The sequence below is a fragment of the Notothenia rossii genome, assembly GCF_949606895.1.
Source record: "Notothenia rossii genome assembly, chromosome: 5".
Classification (NCBI taxonomy): domain Eukaryota; kingdom Metazoa; phylum Chordata; class Actinopteri; order Perciformes; family Nototheniidae; genus Notothenia; species Notothenia rossii.
In genome coordinates, this window is record NC_136903.1 from 56,317,456 (window position 1) to 56,331,190 (window position 13,735).

The 13,735-nt window shown below is 43.1% G+C and overlaps 2 protein-coding genes across 8 annotated transcripts in view; both read right to left on the reverse strand.

The window, feature by feature from the left end:
• Window positions 1–2,620: 2,620 nt before the first annotated feature.
• The window catches only part of LOC307040641 (glutamate receptor-interacting protein 2-like), a 235,991-nt gene continuing 224,876 nt past the window's right edge, over window positions 2,621–13,735 (reverse strand). For all 6 annotated transcript variants that reach the window (XM_079683688.1, XM_079683687.1, XM_079683686.1 and 3 more), the window contains 3 exons: window positions 5,625–5,739; window positions 5,154–5,349; window positions 2,621–3,893 (listed from right to left, as the gene is read on the reverse strand). In XM_079683688.1, coding sequence (XP_079539814.1) covers window positions 3,592–3,893; window positions 5,154–5,349; window positions 5,625–5,739 — 613 coding nt within the window. In that variant the 3' untranslated portion in view covers window positions 2,621–3,591. The remainder of the gene's footprint in view (window positions 3,894–5,153; window positions 5,350–5,624; window positions 5,740–13,735) is intronic.
• On the reverse strand, window positions 11,264–13,139 carry LOC307040643 (uncharacterized protein). 2 transcript variants are annotated; one of them, XM_079683693.1, is made up of 3 exons: window positions 12,950–13,139; window positions 12,234–12,845; window positions 11,264–12,098 (listed from the first exon to the last, which is right to left on the reverse strand). In XM_079683693.1, exons 2-3 carry the CDS (start codon window positions 12,489–12,491, stop codon window positions 11,307–11,309), a joined length of 1,050 nt encoding a protein of 349 aa, XP_079539819.1. In that variant the 5' UTR covers window positions 12,492–12,845; window positions 12,950–13,139; the 3' UTR covers window positions 11,264–11,306. The 2 variants fall into 2 exon arrangements, with proteins under 2 accessions (XP_079539819.1, XP_079539820.1); XM_079683694.1 differs by having other exon boundaries at window positions 12,234–13,139.

Consider the following 13,735-nt stretch of genomic DNA (forward strand, 5'->3'; position numbering starts at 1 on the left):
CTTACAGGGGTGTCCAAACTTTTTTTCCTGAGGGCCACATACAGAAAAATATACGAAGGACTGGGCCACTCACTAGACGTGAAGTATACTGCCTCACTTCTAATGCACTAATATTGGTAAAATCAATCAAATGCAGATAAATTACGTTTGATAATTGAACATGTTTGAAGAAAAAAAGCCTCCATCACAGCTCTCCATTAGTAGATTTTAATTTTGTTTTTTACAAATAAATAAATAATTGGGCTTGTTAACACATCAACTAATGTTTGTTAAAAAATTCAACTTTAATTGACTGAATTTATTAAGTATTTGGGCTTATTAACACATGAAAACTGTGTGTATATTTTTAACTCACCAGTAATGGGAAGAATGTTGCACTCAGTGGGAGCAGTGATGCTGCGCTTTGGTCTGAAGGATAGCTGGCAGGTCAGGAGTAAGTTTGGTGGTTGAGATGCGAAGGACGTCACAGAGATGGCTGTCGGTCATTCTGGTTCTCAATCTGCTTTTGTTCAGCGTTAACAGAGAAAATGTCTGCTCACAGATGTATGTTGAGCCAAACAGACTCATCATTCGTTTTGCGTGGCGTCTCATCAGAGGAAACTTGGCCTTTTCCAAGCTCCGGTAGAAGTCAGGTAGGGAGAGAAGCTGATGTTGATTCTTCAGAGAATCATCACACTGCATTTCAATCAGTTCTAATTGCAGACTCTCTTCCACTTCTTCTGCATCCATTGAAAACGGAGCCGCAAACAGTGTGATTTTCTTCTCAATGACAGAAAAATCTTGAAAGCGCCGACTGAACTCTGTAATGAGAGATGTGATCACAGACACATATTCTCCCATTTTAGCAGAGAGGGCATCTGGAAACGCGCATTTGATTTCGGTCAGCGTGGGGAAGTGCGCTACATTGAAGTTGCGCAGTTGTGACTCGAAGAGACGGAGCTTCGCACGGAATGCTTTCATGTGCGCATACAGCTGTGATACCAGCTGCTCTTTGCCTTGTAGTCTCTTGTTCAGGGTGTTGAGATGATCAGTGAGATCAACTAAAAAAGCCAGGTCTGCCAACCATAAAGGGTCACTGAGCTCATGCAGAGGTCTGCCCTTTTCTTTCAAAAACGTGTCGATATTTGATCTCAGGGAATAAAACCGCTGCAGCACAGAGCCACGGCTAAGCCAGCGCACATCAGAATGGTAGAGTAGGTCCCCGTATTCAGCATCGACATCAGAGAGGAACGCTTGAAATTCTCTGTGGTAGAGCCCTCGTGCCCGAATTATATTGACAGTTTTCACAACTGTGTTCATCACATCGCCAAGCTGGACTGACTTGGCACAGAGGGCTTCTTGGTGGATGATGCAGTGCATTTTGACAGCCTCCCCTCCGCTCTCTCGCACCTTGGCGCATACCATAGATGCCATTCCTTTGCGCTCGCCTGTCATTGCTGGAGCCCCATCCGTTGTTAGTCCACACAGCTTGTCCCATTTAAGTCCAATCGAGTCAATTGCATCTGACACAGCTTCAAAAATGTCCTTACCAGTTGTTGTCCCCCTTAGACTCCGAAGATCAAGCAGTTCCTCCGTAATGCAAAAATTATCATCAACTCCCCGCAAAAAGATTAACAGCTGTGCAGTGTCCGTGGCATCTGTACTCTCATCACATGCAATCGAGTAAAAATCACAAGCACAAGCTTTATCTGACACTTGCTGCTTTAAGTTAGCCGACAAGTCTTCAATTCGCCGCACAACCGTATTTCTAGACATGCTAACGTTGTTAAAATCCTGCATTTTCTCCGGGCACATTATTCCCACGACTTTAGTGAGGCACTGTTTGATGAAGTCACCGTCTGAGAAAGATTTCCCATGTAGGGCAATGAGTTGAGCTACTTCATAACTGGCTATTGTAGCATTTTCTTGAGCTTTGTTTGCACGGAAAAAAAACTGTTGCTGGGTTAGCAGGCTAGCTGTCATTTGCTTCACCTTCTCTTCCCGCTCGGCGCCAGTGTAGGACGTGAAGGTCTGATGTTTCGTCTCGTAATGTCGTCGTACATTGTACTCTTTCATAACGGCAACCGTTTCATTGCAAATCAAACACACACACTTCCCCTTGGTTTCTATGAAAAAATATTCATTTTTCCACCGAGTCTGAAATTTTCTGCACTCACTTGCGATCTTGCGTCTTTTTGGTTCCGCCATTTCTGGTGACCCTGAGCAAATTTTTTCTTTGATTGCTTGCTTTGTAGGGACGCTGCCTTGTTAAAGACAGTAGCTCCATCTAGTGTTGAAACTAAGAAGTACAATACAGTTAAACGCAAATATTATGTGTGGGCCATAGTCCATTATACTTTTAGACTTTGAAACGGGCCAATTAAAAATGGTTGGCGGGCCGCAGTTGGCCCGCGGGCCGTAGTTTGGACACCCCTGCCTAACCCTAGCCAACTGACACTGAGAGTTAGTCAGAAGTGTTAGAGCCCTTAAAGTCAATCTAAAATTAAGTTTTGGCCCTTTATTTAATACTTAGCAAGATGTTGTTTTTCTCCTATTTTTAAAGAACATTTACAAAGATCCCACATTTTTCTTAATTTATAACGAGTCCCCTTGGTTACAGATTATTGGGTTTTTGTTCACAGATGTGATGGGGATAGGTATAAACTCATTTAAAAGCAAAGCTTGCATACTTCAACAGGATACATGTTCGACAGGTCACTCAAACTAAAGACCACTTCTCAGTACTGTAGAATTGCAGGATAATGGAAACCAGATGTTTTGCTAAGAACTATAGATTAAAAGAAAGGCAGTATTGTATGATTTTAGAATAGTGTAGGCTCTTTTGTTGAGACACCATTTAAAGGCTCCATTTTGGCTCATGGCCAACAAGCAACACGTTCTTACTATGGAAAAAAAACGTGTTTTTCACTTTCGGCTGTACACGTCTGGGCACACCCTCACATACAGTATATGTATATGGTCATAATTGTGAATCCCCAGAGGGTAAAGACATGTAGCTGCCTGCAGTTTCCTACCCTAATGCCTAAGGATTAAGTTACTGCTGCATATGTTATGATTGAGTGCGATTCTGTAAATGATGGCACTTTAAATGCAACAGTAAGTAGAACAAAAATAGCATAACCTGTAATAAACATGTCATAACAGGCCGGATATGCATCAATTGACTGTCATATGTGGTTGGTATTGACATTGGCTGTCATGAATAACTTTTGTGATTTTCTTTAGGTTTGAGCAGTATCTATGACAGTTTTAGATTGTAGATATGTTGGGTTGGTTAATGTTAAGTTGTCATATTAAAGAGAAACAATGTAAACTTTGAATCAAGTATCATTATTTCAGAATTGGTACATTTTGACATCCACTATCCATAATGTACACAGACATGATTATACTATCGATCGTAGTGTTTAACTGTGAAAGAGAAAGCAAATAATAATATTTCTTAAAATACAAATCTCAAATCTTTAATCTGAGCTAAGTCTCTGCAGTGAAATATATTTAAACTAGACTGTACAATAAAACTCTTGCTATCAACACATCAGACTCTCAATACCTGTCCTTGTTCTTAGTTTTCCCCCTACACTAGGTCCCTCAGATCAACAAACTGTACATCACAAGTCCTAACCCAAAACAGACCCCACATCCTGTCTCCAGACGGTTTGGACTTACTTTGTGCAGCTCCAGAGGCGTTGGGGACAGAATTCCCTGCATCTCCTCTTTGATCCGACGAGACTCCCACGTCCTCTCTGAAACTCTCAGGGAGGCTTTAGGCTTGGAATCATGGTGCAAGAGGGATTGGTTATCTTGGTGGATGTAGGCCCCCTGGTGCAGGTGGGCCTCATGCTGCAGGTGGGCCTCATGGTTGAAATGGGCCTCCTGGAGCAGGTGGGCGTCTGGGTGGTTAATAGGTTAAAGGTTAATACAAAATGTTTAAGAAAGATTATATCAGTTCATTTTTAACGTTTCTCCCAAATTAGAAAACATTTTTATTAGGTAATGATATCAGTGGCGGCTGGTGGAATTTTTTCTAGGTAAGGCTGTGCCACATGCAATCAATTTCAGCAAACATTCCAGTATGACTTAATGCAAAACAAACAGGAGTTTTCAGTGTTAATTTACCAGTCTTACATTTTAATGCTTCCATAAAAACTGTAAGCATTTGAGACTGAGGATTATTTACAAAAACTTAAATAAAATGGCATTAGCAATACTTGCATACATCATATACCCTATCTTTAGGGTATATGATGTATATATAATATATATATATATATATATATGGAAATATATATATACTGTATATATTTATGATATATATCATAATGATATATATATATATATAATATATGTATGTATATATGTATGTATGTATGTATGTATGTATATATATATATTACAGAACAACGGTATAATCAACAATACAAAAAGTTGAAGATGTTACAAACGAATAATGATTATTCGTATTCTTAAAATCAATGTGGTGTACGTCTTTGACGTGCCTTTAAAAACGGTGGCGGTCTTCAGGTGCTCCTCCAGCACAGTGTGCAGGGAGGAAACTAAATCCACCAATCCCCTGAAAAGGCCAGGGTTGACTGAACAGTTTCGAAATGCCCATGCAAAGCCAACTCAAAAGCCCCACAAAACGTCATTATCTTTGATAAAATATGCCTGTTTTTATCCAACTCCTCATTGTGTTTCCTCACCGCAATCCTGTGGCCGTCGCGTAGCAGTTGCTTACTTGGGGCGATAAAATAATCACCTCTCTGGTATTAGTTTTGAGAAACCTGATTGGCTACATTTTATGACACATGTTATCTTGAATCAGCAATTGGTTAACCTGCAACAGAGACCCGCCTCCGTTGGGCAATTTCTCCATCGCCCCAGAAATGAACTTCAGTCATACAGTGTACTAAGAAAAGCATATATTTTAGGCAAATTATTTTTACACATATTTCTGGCTGCATTCCATATTTTAAACAAACAAATATTTACAATGTATATAATTAATTAATATTATTATTAATAATAATATTTTTGTGTGTGGTTTAGAGAGGGCGGCGCCCTATCGCCCCCTATTGGCCAGCCGCCACTGAATGATATAATATGAGCTTGGGGAGGCAACCTTGCGGCTGTCACATCTGCTGTTTATATACCTTGGTGGAGTTGGGCCTCCTCATGCAGGTGAGCATGCTCATGCAGGTGTGTCCCCTGGTGGAACAGGTTTCCCTGGTGCAGGAGGGAATTTCTCCGCAGTGGGCTCATCCTGCTGTGGGCCAGTATGGGCTCAGCTTGAGGCTTGTTAGCACCTTCTACACCCAGACTGATGGCTGTTCCTGTCATTATTGACGCCTACACACACCAAAACATACACAATTAAATGTCAGTTGAAATTATTGCTAATTTGATAACAATACTGATTTAAAAAATAACGTTTAAATCCAGCTGGATTGTGCATAAGTGTATAATTTGGGGAGAGTTTTGTTCATGTTTGATGCTAATGCTAACATGCTATTGTAACCTACAGCTAATTTGTATGTGGTATCTTTAGGGTTCAAGCATTTTTCTGAATAAAGCTTACGACTTATTAATCTAAATTGGCGGTGGATGCTTGCATGCTACTTGACCTCAATCTCTCGGAGCAGTTCTGATTGGCCGCACGTCTCCAGATCCTCAAGCGCCTGACACCAGAAACTGTCATCTGGATCCAACATTATACCGTCTGGTTGTTGGCCGATAAATCTGTCACACACAAACAAAAATGAAGTCAAATAAGCTGCTTTGAAAGCAAGTTACTGTCAGGGTCACTTGTACCTAGCTGGTCAAAAATACTTTTTGTGCTAAGTCTTGGTACTGTAGATGTGCTTCATGGTCATGACTGATGATGTAAAGTGTGGTTTTCTCTTTACTTGTAGCTTTTTATCTTACCTTGAAAAAGGTGGAAGTACTCCAAAGCCAAATTGTAAAGTAAAAAGGTATTGCCATGAAAAAGGTCTTAAAAGAGGACATATTATGATCTTTTTTTAGGTTCATATTTGTATTTTGTGCTTCTACTGTGACATGTTAACATGCTCAAACAAAGGTCTTAGCCGTTGGCTACTAACCAATAGAAGCACAATTTTGATATAGTGATCTGATGTCACTAACAAAGGAGTCCAATGGAGGTTTTTCTAGGCAGGTGCGAGAGAAACTTTTTACATGCACGAAAACCCATAGAACAGAGGAAAGGGAAAACCCCAAACGCATAATAGGGCCTACTTGAAGTACCAAAAGTAAAAGTACTGCATACTGGAACATTTCATAATTATATATATATTCAATTACTGCATTGTTATTATTGATGCAGTAAAGTGTTCTTCGCAGCTGGTAAAGGTGTGGCTATTTGCAATTACTATTACTATATGTTTATTTATTAGTTGATTTTTTTCTCTCTATAAGCTATTGATCTGATAAAGCATCTATAAAGTGACTGGTAACCAGTGCTGTCAAATACATTTGACGGAGTGGTAGTAGATGAAAAATACTCATGTAAAGAACAACACTTGAGTTAAGATACTTGTCTACATTCCACCACTGCTTGAACACTAGGATAATGTAACTAAACATGAGTCATTGTAATAATCAAATGGTGGAATGGTCTGGAATTGAGTCTGCACATAGAGGCAGAAATGAACGTGGTATGTGAAGACAGAGCAGTGTTAAGGCTATTTGTTCTGGTTAACTGCATCACGAGTAATGTTTCAACACTGAGCGTCCTCGGCTGACAGCATTAATTCACTTTCACTGTGCAGCTGATATTTGTCTCACCTCATTCTCACTCTCTGTCTCTCCACCCCCATTAGTGTTATATAACCCCGGATGAATGTTGCTATCTTCACAAGGATTAACCTCCTGACTCATCACAGGATTAGGGTTAGGGTTAGGGTTAGGGTAATGTTGTGAATCGAGTGGCCTGTGTTCATCGTCCATAACATACGCCTGCCCATACCATAACCCCACCACCACCATGGGCCACTCGATTCACAACATTACCCTAACCCTAATCCTAACCCTCACACCATATACTGACTGGTTTTCGGATCCCCCCAGACCCCCCCAATAAAGCAAAAATGCATGTTTCAGAGTGGCCTTTTATTGTGGCCAGCCTAAGGCACACCTGTGCAATAATCATGCTGTCTAATCAGCATCTTGATATGCCACACCTGTGAGGTGGGATGGATTATCTCGGCAAAGGAGAAGTGCTCACTATCAAAGATTTTTTCAGATTTGTGAACAATATGAGAGAAATGGTTATTTTGTGTATGTAGAAAATGTTTTAGATCTTTGAGTTCATCTCATGAAAAATGGGAGCAAAAACAAAAGTGTTGCGTTTATATTTTTGTTCAGTGTATGTTCGTATGACAAATAAAGAACCTTGAACCTTGATTATGCAGTTATTTAATACATTACCAAAAAAAAGCCCAACCTGTTTGTATCAATATATCATTAAACATTGATCGTCTTTTGGTTTTGGAATTTGAAAACACCACCTTGGGCCCAGGACTTATGCTGGCCATTTTTTACTTTTGGATAAACAAAACAATTATTTTACTAATACCATTAGTGTTCAGAATCAGAATCAGAATCAGAAACAGGTTTATTGCCAGGTAGGTTCACACATACAAGGAATTTGACTTGATGTCATGGTGCAGACATAAAATATAAAACAATAAATCTAATATAAAACAAAAAATCTTTAAGGACACCGTTATAAAATATAGTTAAATAACAATAAAATAAAGCAGTAATTTACATGGAAATAGAATGCTATGAATGAATTATAGGATATAAAATATGAAATATGAAACAAGAAATATGTGCAGTAAGCAGTATTGAACATTGTGTCCATTAATGTAATGTCTACGTTGTGGCTGAGGTAAAGTGTCAGTGGGGGAGCTGGGCCTTGTTTAAGAGGCTGGTAGCGGAGGGGACGAAACTGTTCAGGTAACGAAAGGTTTTGGTCCTGATGGAGCGCAACCTCCTGCCAGAGGGGAGGGGGGTGAACAGTTTGTGTCCAGGGTGGGAGAGGTCGGCCACTATCTTCCCTGCCCGCCTCAGGGTCCTGGAGGCATGCAGGTCGTGGAGGGATGGCAGATTGCAGCCGATCACCTTCTCTGCAGAGCGGATGACACGCTACAGCCTGCCCTTATCCTCGGCTGTGGATGCAGCGTACCAGATGGTGATGGAGGAGGTGAGGATGGACTCGATGATGGAGGTGTAGACGTTCACCATCATCGTCTTTGGCAGGTTGAATTTTTTCAGTTGCCTCAGGAAGAACATTGTTCTGCTCCCATTTGAGGTCCTGGGCGATGATGGTGCCCAGGAAGCGGAAAGACTCCACAGCAGAGTCACACAGACTGATGACGGTGGGTGGGGCTGCGTTCTTCCTAAAGTCCACAACCATCTCCACTGTCTTGAGAGCGTTGAGCTCCAGGTGGTTTTCTCCACACCAGGTCGCCAGATGGTCCATCTCCCACCTGTAGGCAGACTCGTCCCCACCAGCGATGAGTCCGATGAGGGTGGTGTCGTCTGCGAACTTCAGGAGCTTGACAGACTGGTGACTAGAGGTGCAGCCGTTGGTGTAAAGGGAGAAGAGCAGAGGGGAAAGAACGCAGCCTTGAGGGGAACCGGTGCTGATGGTCCGGGGGTCAGAGACGTTTTTCCTCAGCATCACGTGCTGCTTCCTGTCAGACAGGAAGTCTGTGATCCACCTGCAGGTGGAGTCGGGCACGTGCAGCTGGGAGAGCTTGTCTTGCAGCAGAGCCGGGATGATGGTGTTGAAGGCAGAGTTCCACGAACAGGATCCTGGTGTAGGTTCCTGCTGTGTCCAGCTGTTGGAGGAGAAATGAAGGGCCATGTTGACAGCGTCGTCCACAGACCTGTTGGCTCTATAGGCGAACTGCAGGGGGTCCAGGAGTGGGTCTGTGATGGATTTTAGGTCGGACAGGACAAGGCGCTCAAAGGACTTCATAACCACAGAGGTCAGGGCGAGTAGTCATTTAATCCTGTGATCCTTGTTTTCTTGGGAACCGAGATGATGGTGGAGGTTTTGAAGCATGCTTGGACATGGCATTTCTCCAGTGAAGATCTCGGGCTCAACAGCGCCCTCTGTGACTGGATCCTGAACTTCCTGACGAGCAGACCCAGGGAAGTGCGGGTGGGTAACATCACATCCTCCACGCTGATCCTCAACACCGGTGCCCCTCAAGGCTGCGTGCTCAGCCCTCTCGGCCAGATCGCAGACGGCGACTAGACAGCGTACAGAGAGGAGGTCGAAAACTTGACATCTTGGTGCCAGGATAACAACCTCCATCTCAACGTCAGCAAAACAAAGGAGCTGATTGTGGAATACAGGAAGCAGCAGGGAGAGAGACACGCCCCCATCGCAATCAATGGATCTACGGTGGAGAGAATCAGCAGCTTCAGGTTCCTTGGGGTCCACATCACTGACGACATGACATGAACTCTTCACACCACCACCATCACCAAGAAAGCTTGACAGCGACTCTTCTTCCTCCGCAGGTTGAGGAGGTTCAAAATGGATTCCACCATAGAGAGTATCCTGACCTTCTACAGGTGCACCATAGAGAGTATCCTGACCTTCTACAGGTGCGCCATAGAGAGTATCCTGACGGGCTGCATCACGGTCTGGTATGGCAGCTGCAACGCCCTTAATCGTAAGGCTTTACAGAGGGTGGGGAAAACTGCACAGCACATCACCAGGACGGAGCTGCCATCCATGGAGGACCTTTACTCCCAGAGGTTTAGGAATAAATCTCTCCGGATTATAAAAGACCCCCATCACCTCAGCCAGAAACTGTTCTGTCTGCTGCCGTCTGGCAGGCGTTACTGCAGCATCCTGACAAGAACAACCAGATTCAGTGACAGCTTCATCCCACAGGCAATAAAACTGTTAAAAAACTGAACTGCTGAAACAATTTCATAACATTCGTCTGCTACTTAGTAATTATTTATATATTATATAATATATCACTCCAATAACTTGTATATAGACTCGTATTGCACTATTCCACTTTTTTTTCTCAAATATTTTTTAAAGAAAAAACATTTTTCTTTTTGTATTAGTTTTAATATAGTATATTTTAATATTGGTTAATATTGTCTGCTTATCTGTATTATTGTGTTGCATTGTTGGAGAAGCCTGTGACCTAAGATTTTCAACGACATAATTACTCTGTAACACGAGACCGCTCGAAAGCGCTGGAGACGCTGTAGCACATATGTGACCTGCTCTATCATTTTCAGTCACATTGACCCTGAAAGACATTTTGAGTTTGATACACTGTTGGAAAGATGAGATTCTTAGCTTTCTAATTATATCAATATTGTTTTTGTCCTCCAAATATTAAGCAAAATACGTCACTTTACATAATGAATGTCACCGAACCATGATTTTGAGAAAAAGGCCTTCAAAGTTTGCAGTACTTTCTTAGGTATTTATTCAAATGAACCATACCATAAAACGAGTTCATCTAGAGCTGTTTGCACAAACACACACACACACACACACACACACACACACACACACACACACACACACACACACACACACACACACACACACACACACACACACACACACACACACACACACACACACACACACACACACACACACACACACACACACACACACACACACACACACACACACACACACACACACACACTATACTGTTCTCTCTTTGTCACTTTCATACATCAATACATGGAACAAAGGCACTCACATACACAGCACGCCGTACCAACGTGCACTCCCGTACTCACGTGCACTCCCGAACTCACGTGCACGCTTATCAATTTAACATGTATTTTGGTGTTTGAGCACATGCTTATGCGCACACATCTATTCCCATGTACATGGCCATGTGCACACCCAGACAACATGCACGCCCGTACTCACGTGCATGCCCGTACTCACGTGTACACCCATACTCACGTGCACACCCATACCCACGTGCACACTCATCGATATACAATTTTTATGAAAAACACTATGAATAAATACTTAAGTGAACTGATTGCATGTTAACCTATAACAACATTAGAATCATTTGACACAAAAGTTAATTTAGAGAAAGAAGCAAGCAACAGAACAGATAAATATACTACACAATATAAAAATAGCAAACAAGCAACAGAGTAGCTAACAGTACTTTAAACCAATTTGAAATATATATTTACAGTATTTACAGAAGAATGACATATTGTTGATGTATTATGCACTCTAACTAATTGAGGATGAGGTGTTAAGGGTTTGGGGCAGGTGATGTCTTTGGTTTCCTCAGTGCAGAACTCTCTGATCTTCTCAAAAAGATACCACTGCCGTTTTTCATCAAGCCCAGGGGAGTCAGTTCAGTGGGACGTGCCTCCTGGTCAGTAAAGCACCCTGTGCGTAGCAGCATGAAGGATTCTTCTTGTTTACCTTCAAACTCCTTGGCGTAGACCACTCCAGGCTCGGCACTGGTGAAGCGTAGGTGATGGTATCTCTTGATACCTGGAAGCGGACTGAAGCTGGGGGCAAGGAAGTTGTGCCAGTCATCTGTTTTGATGAAGGTCTCCCCTGACTCATTGCCAACCAGATGGGGGATGTTGACTCCAGTGACAGTACTGGACCTGACAGCCTGGCTGATGTCCTTCAGGCAGGACACTGGTGTGCGGCGGAACTGCTGCTTAAACAGGCCAAAGCACCAGTCAGGTGTAAATTTGGTGTGGCCAGCAATAAGAAAGTTGAGTGAGATAACTTCATGGAGTCCCACCATGCACCGCCAAGCAAGGTACCAGAGGAGGTATCTTTTTTTGTTCTGACCAGAGCAGTTGTCACAGTGCAGGTGAACATTTTTCTCCCCAAGCCCACACTGGGAGAAGAAGTGGTGGAGGTAGGCAATGACAGCATTGGAACCCTTGCTGCTGCAATGAGCCTCATCTATGAGGTAGTTTACCTGCTGAGGAACACCTTCACAGCAGACAAACAGTCCACACTTCCTGGGAACCATAAAGTAAATGGGCCCGGGCTGGAGAGGGTCACTGGGGTAGTGAACCTGTAACACCAGACCAACAGATGAATTAACTAATGAGTGATCTATACTTTAATTCTAAAAATGTGTGAATATTCATATTGTTACATTCCAAACATTCTGGATTATCACAGCATTCATCACATTCATACACCTCACCTGCTGTGCATAGTCAAAGCTGTAGTGGATGGTGATGTCTCTGCTACAGGGTTGGTTGGGTCCTAATTTGACTCCCAGCTCTCTAGCTGTTTCTTTACAGCTGGCGACCATCTCCTGGTAAGCCTGACGCTCCACCCCCACGGTACGGAGGTGTTCTTCCTGCTTCCTGAGCTTCGCTGACTTGACACAGTCGGGAAGGTTGGAGCTGCGGCAGATGGCAATGTTGTTTTTCTGACAGAACCAACATAGGTCTGTCATCGGCCTCCCAATAATGACACTGGGAGTCAGTGATACGATGGCCTCGTAAGAACTCAGATGCTCAATTCCGTTGCTTGGTAATCTTCTTTATTGTTAAGAAAACCAAAGCTATCAATAATGACTCCTAGGCTCTACTAGGATTCTCCATATAATCACTAGGTTCAACTAGGTAATGTAACATGAATCTCTGGTAAACAGGCATAGAGATAACAACATCACAAGACGAACCGACACCAGACAAAGGGAGAGAAGGACTAAATATACACATTAGGCAATGGGGCACAGTTGGACACAATCAGGGGTGGGAACAACAATCACTCTAGCAGGTGCCACACGGACAGGAAGTGCCGACACCTGGAGAGAGAGAGTAGAGTAATTAACATCAAAAGACAGATATACAAAACACTAAAACACAACAGCTAACAGGATACTATCGCTAAAACCTTACAGTAGCCCACCTTTTAAGAACGACTCCAGACGGCCCCGAAGCCTGAGACCGTAGTCTGTCAAATCCGTGATAAGGGACTTGTCGACAATAAAGCTGCCCGGGATACAGCATCTTTCCTCTGGTCCAAACCCTACCCAGTCAACCAGGAACTGTTTCCCTCTACCCCGCTTTCTTTCTGACAGTATTTATTTTCACTGTATAGATGATACCTCCATCGGGGGGTGGAGGTGGTGTGGGGGGGGGGGAACCAGTCTGCTCTCTACAACTGGTTTCAGCTTGCTGACATGGAACGTGGGGTGGACCTTGAGGGACTTTGGGAGACATAGACAAAGCGCAACAGGGTTAATAACTTTTGAAATGGGAAATGGACCAACGAACCGGGGAGCCAGTTTCCTGGAGGCGACATGAAGAGGAAGATCCTTGGTGGACAACCACACTCGTTGACCGACCTTGTATTTAGGAGATGGACGTCGTTTTCGGTCAGCCAAACTTTTCATGCAGGTCGCACTTCTCTGCAACATCTGGCGAACTCCCTTCCATACCCAGCGACAGCGGCGAACCAAAGCACGTGCTGATGGTACAATAACTTCCTTCTCGAGCTCCGGGAATAATGGAGGCTGGTATCCATGGACACATTGGAAAGGAGAGATTCCGGTGGCTGATGTGTGTAAGGTATTGTGTGCATACGCAACCCAAATCAGATGTTTGCTCCAGGTGGTAGGTTTCTGGGACACCAGGCATCTCAAACAGGTCTCCATTTCTTGATTCATCCTCTCCGCTTGGCCATTTGACTGGG